Below are 7,285 nucleotides of genomic sequence, written 5' to 3'. Positions count from 1 at the left end.
TAGTTAATTTTATTTCATTATTATTATTAGATTTTTAAAATGAATTTATTTATTTATTTTTCAGCCTAATCTAAATGAGAGAAGTTTCTAGCTTTTCTCATTTGTGCATTTTGGTAACTGTTAGGTTTAGGGACGGCGCTTCGTACTTAAACACACATAAAATGCATTTCCTTGAAAGAGTATAGTTACAGTTTCTCATGAGATCCGGCGTCGGAGCGTTCTTGTATTTTTAGACTTTCCACTGCAGCCAAGTACACAAGTGCCTCTCTGGACGAATTGTAATGCTAATTAATGCAAATTACGTTAGCGCCACTGACTCCACATTGCACTTTTTCTTCAACGGTCAGTTTAACCCCCGACGTATTTGAACAGTCAGTTTAACCTGCGGCAAACTTGGCAGCACAGTGTCACGACGACTTTGTCAAGAGGAATTGCCGATCTGTTTCATCATCCTCCGGTCCGTTTTTTTGTCATCGTTCGAAAGCATGCTCTATTCAAACATGGTTCCCGTTTCACAGAAAGTAGACTAAAACTTATACTAACGCATTAGTGCGGCGTTTTCTCAACCAGGTGCAATTAAGGGATTTTTTAGGAGAAATGCAGAGTGACAGAAACATGTTCCTCTCATGCATATCATGCATCTGAATCCTAAACACACGTGTGCAGTAAAGGTACATTGACCAAAGTTCTGCGCTATCAGCATTAGCGTCCTTGAGGAGGCCACTTAACCTCTTCTAATAGGGACTGCTCTCTGAGTATAGTGCTCCATAAGCTGTTTAAGAGGGGAACATCTGCTAAATAACAAGTTTCGGTTCCCTTTCGCTGCGTTACATCATGGATTAACTACTAAAACACGAGACAGACAGGAGACGAGTTTAAAAAGTATGCGCTCGCCATGTTCCCAAATAAAAAGTGCATCCCGTTCCGATACGATGTGTATATTCTAGATCTAAGCCGAGGGTGTTGACTGAACGGCTAGCAGCGTGTGAAGCAAACAGCCGCTGTTTGTTCTCCACACACAGAAGCTGAGGCCACAGACTTCTCATTCAGAGCTACACCTTTTATACACAATCGCTGCATCGTTACAGGATGCTTACGGAGGATATAAGGTCACACACGATATTTAGCGCTTTTCCAATCTTTACTACGAGGGTTCCCTTTGTCAGAATCACATGCAGATTTTACGCAAAAGTATTTTCCGAACATAGACTTCATGCAAATGCGTGCTGTCCTTCGGCCTCAGGAGGGGTTTTTTTTAGGACGTGAAAGTCCTCAGAAGTTTCTCACTTGCTCAGCTGGTCGTTTGACTACAGACGTACATCTTCACTCGAGTCGGCGCTTGCTAACGAGTACAGCTAATGTGACCTCCTTCGAACAGCAGTGATCAAAATGCACAGGCATCGGTCTTAACCGCTTGATCTTGTTTCCTAATCAAATGAGAGGATTAAAAAAAAAAAGAAGATTTTATGATGCAATCCCATGCAATAGTCAAATGCAACTTTTTTCTTTTTTTTTTTTTTTTTTTTTTTACAATAATGTACAATAAAAGCTGCAGCTTTATAAAAAAGCTTCATTGGTCCCTGTCCATTTGTCGTCGTTTCTCAATTAATCGAAAGGTTTAAAAATGCAGTCCTCTTCAAAAGGCGAATGCGACCAATGATGCACTTTCAGTAAAAATAAAAAAAAAAAATGTGTAAAGCTTTTTGTGTCAATGAGCAAAACAGACCAATTCACAAATTGCATATGGGGAAAGAGGAAAAAAAAGTTAAGTCTCGCATAAAAAGATACCTCATGTTATTTGTTCACTAATAATAACAATAATAATAATGTGTTCACCCCATAATTTACTCATAATAATTAGACCTAATTATTAATAAGGTCACACTTTTGCAACGGAGTTTCCATAATGGTGACTCTTGAAAGATTTTCCATATCAATAATGTTATGAATGTGAAGGAATAAGCGTAAACACGAAAATTACATCAGCTGTTTTAACCCGAGCGCAGACTGACGTGCGAATACGTCAGAGGTCCCGGCAGCCAATCACAGCGCACCACGACGCTAGAAAAAGAACCCGAGCGTCGGCGCTCCTTCAATTTTCAGACGTCGAAGGGGGAAGATATACCGGGGATTAAGACGCTTTTTCGGACGTTTTCCCACCCCTAAACAAACACCGAAAGGGTCCTAAACCAGAAAACCACACAACATGGTCGTAGTGACAGCAGGGACCGGAGGAGCCCATAAAGTCCTCCTGATATCGGGGAAACAGAGCCGCTCCATATCTGTCATGATCCCGAACCAAGCCTCTTCAGACTCCGACTCCGCCGTCTCCGGACCACCGATGCGCAAAAGGCAGAGACTCACGCACCTCAGCCCAGAGGAAAAAGCGCTGAGAAGGTGAGACGAGTTGGCGTTTCGTTTCGTTAGGCTTTTAAAGCCGCCCGGTTGTTTTGTAACCGATTCAAAGCCGAAATGATTTGTGTTTGGCGGTCGCCATATTTCATATATCGACGTTATAGTAGGCTAATGCCCAATTGAACCAATTTGACCTGTTCTTATGAAAGAATTTGAACCTTAGCCAAGATCGGTGGGTTTTGCCGGTCAGTCCCTCCCCCTCTGAATCAATATAACGTCCACATCTGCCTGCGTGGCAGGAACTCGACTGCGCATGCGCCGTTTCCTCAAAGCCGCCTGACCTGCCATAGTTGGTTCGCTTCATAAAACGGAAATGGTTTATAAATTAATTTGCAAAAATGGATTACACCGTTTTTATCAAAAAAAATGTTTTCCCTCATTGTGCATTTTTAAAAAATTAATGTCAACCAAAACGCAGTTTGAAAAAGCATGACTTTTGAAATGTTACGTATTTGCAATAAACTCTTAAAATAATACACGTACACGTTTATTTGCAAGAACCGCTAACGTTTTTGTTTAAATCATAAATTTATAAACAAAAAAAAAGTGTCCCACTGTATCATGTCCCACATAAATCCTATATTTAGTGTAAACACGTTTTTATTTATTTATTTATTTTTAGGAAACTGAAGAACAGAGTTGCTGCACAGACGGCAAGAGACAGAAAAAAGGCAAAAATGGGGGAGTTGGAGCAGCAAGTCTTGGAGTTGGAGCTCGAGGTACTTTGACATGATTTTTAGAAGCTCTCTTTCTCTCTCTAGAGGAGATGTTTGATTTTAAAGTGTTTTCCACAGAATCAGAAACTTCACGTCGAGAACAGACTGTTGCGAGAAAAGACAAGTGATCTGCTCAGTGAGAACGAGGAACTAAGACAGAGACTGGGGTTGGACACTTTGGAAGAGAAGGAAAAGGTAAAAAGGAAAAAAAATGGTTGTGTTGGTTAAACTTGACCATTACGAGAGCATTACAGAGTGCTGTTTTTTTTCCCTGACGCCTCTCGTTCTCTCTCAGGTCCAGGTGTTGGAGTCCGCGGTGAGCGATTTGGGTTTGGTGACCGGGTCTTCTGAGTCCGCAGCACTCAGGCTACGTGTGCCTCCGCAGCAGGTGCAGGCCCAGCAGTCCCCAAATCTGAAGACTTCTCCATGGATACTCACAGCCCTGGCCCTTCAGACTCTGAGGTGAAGATCCTGCGCTTCTTGGGTTTCAGGGGTTTAGAGTTATTGAATGTTGTGCTGGAAACATGTGACCTTGGACCACAAAACCAGTCGGAAGGGTGGATTTATTTATTTATTTACTATTTAATTTTTACTAGTGATGTCAAATCATATCCAAAATAAGTTTTGGTTTCATTATTTATATATATATATATATATATATATATATATATATATATATATATATATATATATATATATATATATATTTATTTATTATATATTATTGTGTGTATATAATATATTTATTTATTTTTGTGTGTATAATATACTGTATTTGTGTACTTCTACATAAATAGGCAGCACACATTTTTATGTAAACCAAAACTTTTTTGGATACGATTGCAGTTAAATTACTTGACTAGTAAAAATCTAAAAATAATAATAATAATAAAATAAATAAATATATATATATATATATATATATATATATATTATATATTTTAATTTGACAGCACAAATTTATACATGGCTTTTACATCACTTTTCTACTATTGCAAAAATAGCAAAACAAAACGTAAATGAATTGCTGAAATTAAATTATTAGTAATGCATATTGCTAATAAAAATTACAATTCTGGATAAGTTAAAATATCTTTGTGGAACATGATCTTTACTTAATATCCTAATGATTTTTGGCATAAAAGACAAATTATGTTTTGACCCAAACAATGGCTATTGCTACAAATCTACCCGTGCAGCTTAAGACTCGTTTGTGTTTCTGCCGCGCCGACCAACTCTCACTTTCAATCGTCTTCTCGTCCTGCAGTCTGATCTCTTGCTTGGTATTCTGGACATCCTTGACCCAGAGCTCTTCCTCAAGACGGAGCTCGAGGAAGCAGAGGAGCCCGAGCCAGAGCTTGTGCTGGACGGAGCTGCGGGAGAGCGAGTACCTGCCTCCCCATCTGCAGCTTTGGGGCCCGCACCAGTTAAGCTGGAGGCCCTTAATGAACTGATCCACTTCGACCACATCTACACCAAACCCGCCGAGGTGGTGAGCGAGGAGAGCATCTGCGAGGTCAAAGGCGAGGATTCGGTCGCCTTCTCTGAGGTCGACGAAGAAATCGTGGTGGAAATCAAAGACGAGCCGGAGGAGATGGTCATCCCTGCGGTGGACCGGAGTCCAGACGCGGTCGATGACTTCTTCTCCGACGCCTCTTCCTTCGGCGGCTACGAGAAGGCTTCGAGTCTGACGGATGCGTGCAGTGACTCTGGATACGAGAGGTCTCCTTCCCCTTTCAGTAACATCTCGTCCCCGCTCTGCTCCGAGGGCTCTTGGGATGATATGTTTGCGAATGAACTCTTTCCCCAACTGATCAGTGTCTGAAGCTTGCGTACGAGATCACGCCTGCCTTTGCTCTCTTATTGTAAGTGATTGCTTCATAGTGATAGTACCCCAGTAACTTCTCTTGCAGTTTAGACCAAAGGCATTGCTTTAAGGCTTCTGTTGTAATAACTCTCTGTACAGTTGAAGCGCAACCCAGTATTTTTGTTGGGGAAGGGATTGGGGAGGGGAGGGAAACGTTTTAAACTACGTCTATTTATTTGTGTATCTCTCTTTTCCAGAGTTTTCTGTAACGTAATCCGTCTGCTTTGATGTACAACTTAATTTTATTGTAAATGCTCTCCTTTAATGTTGCATTAAAAAATTTTTGCATTGCATCACGTGTTGAAGTGTGACTTTTGGTGTGAGTTCGAAGTTCTTATCTTCGGCCTCGTTGCACAAGTTTAGCTTTTAAAGAGACCACACATTTTTTTTAGATTATTTTCTTAACACCATTTCAAACCAGTTTTGCCTTCGGTAAAATGGGCAAGACATTAATTTGGAATAATTCTCAATATAGGCCTATATATATATATATATATATATATATATTTTATTTTTTTTTTTTTAGAAAATCTTTTGGCCCCAGAAAAGAAACATGGCAGTATTATTATTTTTTTAATTAATTTATTTTAATGTATTTTTTTTTGGCCAATTTTGCATCCAGCAGCCACCATGATTAAAAGTTTAGTTGCGGCGAAAAACGTGCATCTAAACCGAAAAGCTGAATGTAGCGTGTGCTTCTCTTGTAAAATGCTCGCACGTACCACGAGAAGCTCAATCTGTAGTATTTTTAGTTCCAGTACCGTGTCGGATTGCCCTTGGGACTTTGCCATCTGCTTTCTGTACTTTTCTAAAACAAGAGGTGATAAGATAGGCTTTTAGAGTAAATGATTACGCAGCCGTTTCTCTTTAATCTGATTGCTCAAGAGGCACGTCGATGCGTAAGCTTGCAATAGTTTCCGTTTTGGGGGTTTTTTTTTTGCAAAGAGTTTCCAAATAAACCCGTTGAAACATTACGTGAGTTTCAGTCAAAAATGTGGGCCAGCCGAGGTTTAATGCAGTGTATTATGACTTGCACCTTTTTATCCCCGGGCTAATTCAATCGGCTCTGTTTCCCAGTGCGGGGTGGAGATTCTCCAAAAGCCCTCAGGGGCTTAAATTCCAGACGACGCCCCTATAAAAGCTATTTTGATTACTTGGTTTTCCTCTTTTGCAAGACCACCAATTTAAATGTTGTCAATCAATTATTTACAAAGCAGTTTTAACAATGCATATCGTGTCGAAGCACCGAACAGCGTCAAATAGGAGAATAGAGTGCTAGAGATGTATAATGACGAGATTAAACACTCAGCATTTCATTATTGAATTCGGAGACGTCTAGATCAGCTCAGTTTCGTAATCCAATCGACTATAATCATTAGAAATCTCAGATAGTTTGTTCCTCCGTCACTATATTTACCATTCAGAGTGGTTTGGGATTGGTAAGATTTAATGTTTTTGCACGCCACCTATGCTCACCCTTTATTGGATTAAATGAAAGATTTGTGCTGTCAAACAATTTATTGCGATTAATCGCATCCTGAATAAATCTGGCTTACATATATACATATATATACATACACACATATATATATATATATATATATATATATATATATATATATATATATATATATATATATATATATATATATATATATATATATATATATATACATATATACACATGTGTACTTTGTATATTTATGATGTATATTGGTATATTAAAAATTAATTCATAATATAAATTATATAAATATATATTTAGAAAATATTTACATGTGTATATGTGTGGATTATATATATATATATATATATATATATATATATATATATATATATATATATATATATACACACACATAAATACATTATTTACATTAAAAATTTTTAGGTATTAATGATGAAAAATAAAACAGAAATTTAATACAATTTAAACTACTTTTCTATTTTACTATATTTAAAAAAACAATTTATTAATTTGACTTTTTTCAGCATCACTCTTCATCACGACTGACTTTTAATAAATAATTTTTGAAAATTATTCCAAAATGCGATGAGAAAAAATACGATCCTTCGTCGATTCTTTGTTGAGTTTGAAACAGAAATATTTTGCATCTTTATAAATGTCACTTTTTATGAATTTAAGAACGCATTAGTTTCTTACTAAGCCCAAGCTACTGTGCAATCCATTCAGATACATAAGATCTTTTAACATCCGAAGAACCTCTGTGTTTCACCATAAGGTTTTTTTGTTGCGAAAGAAGGTTCTTTAGATTACTAAAAGGTA

The 7,285-nt window shown here is 37.8% G+C and overlaps 1 protein-coding gene across 1 annotated transcript; it reads left to right on the top strand.

Moving 5' to 3' along the window:
• Positions 1 to 2,084: 2,084 nt before the first annotated feature.
• xbp1 (X-box binding protein 1) lies at positions 2,085 to 5,291 on the top strand. Its single transcript, XM_043240173.1, is given in 6 exon segments — positions 2,085 to 2,397; positions 3,038 to 3,134; positions 3,210 to 3,326; positions 3,427 to 3,507; positions 3,510 to 3,593; positions 4,399 to 5,291. Coding segments are annotated over 6 exon segments (1,128 nt in total). The 5' UTR covers positions 2,085 to 2,206; the 3' UTR covers positions 4,957 to 5,291.
• The last annotated feature ends 1,994 nt before the right edge of the window (positions 5,292 to 7,285 follow it).

Source organism: Puntigrus tetrazona, chromosome 5 (assembly GCF_018831695.1).
Source record: "Puntigrus tetrazona isolate hp1 chromosome 5, ASM1883169v1, whole genome shotgun sequence".
NCBI classification, from domain to species: Eukaryota; Metazoa; Chordata; class Actinopteri; order Cypriniformes; family Cyprinidae; genus Puntigrus; species Puntigrus tetrazona.
The sequence above is the reverse complement of the archived record's forward strand: the minus strand, read 5'-3'. Positions and strand labels throughout refer to the sequence as shown.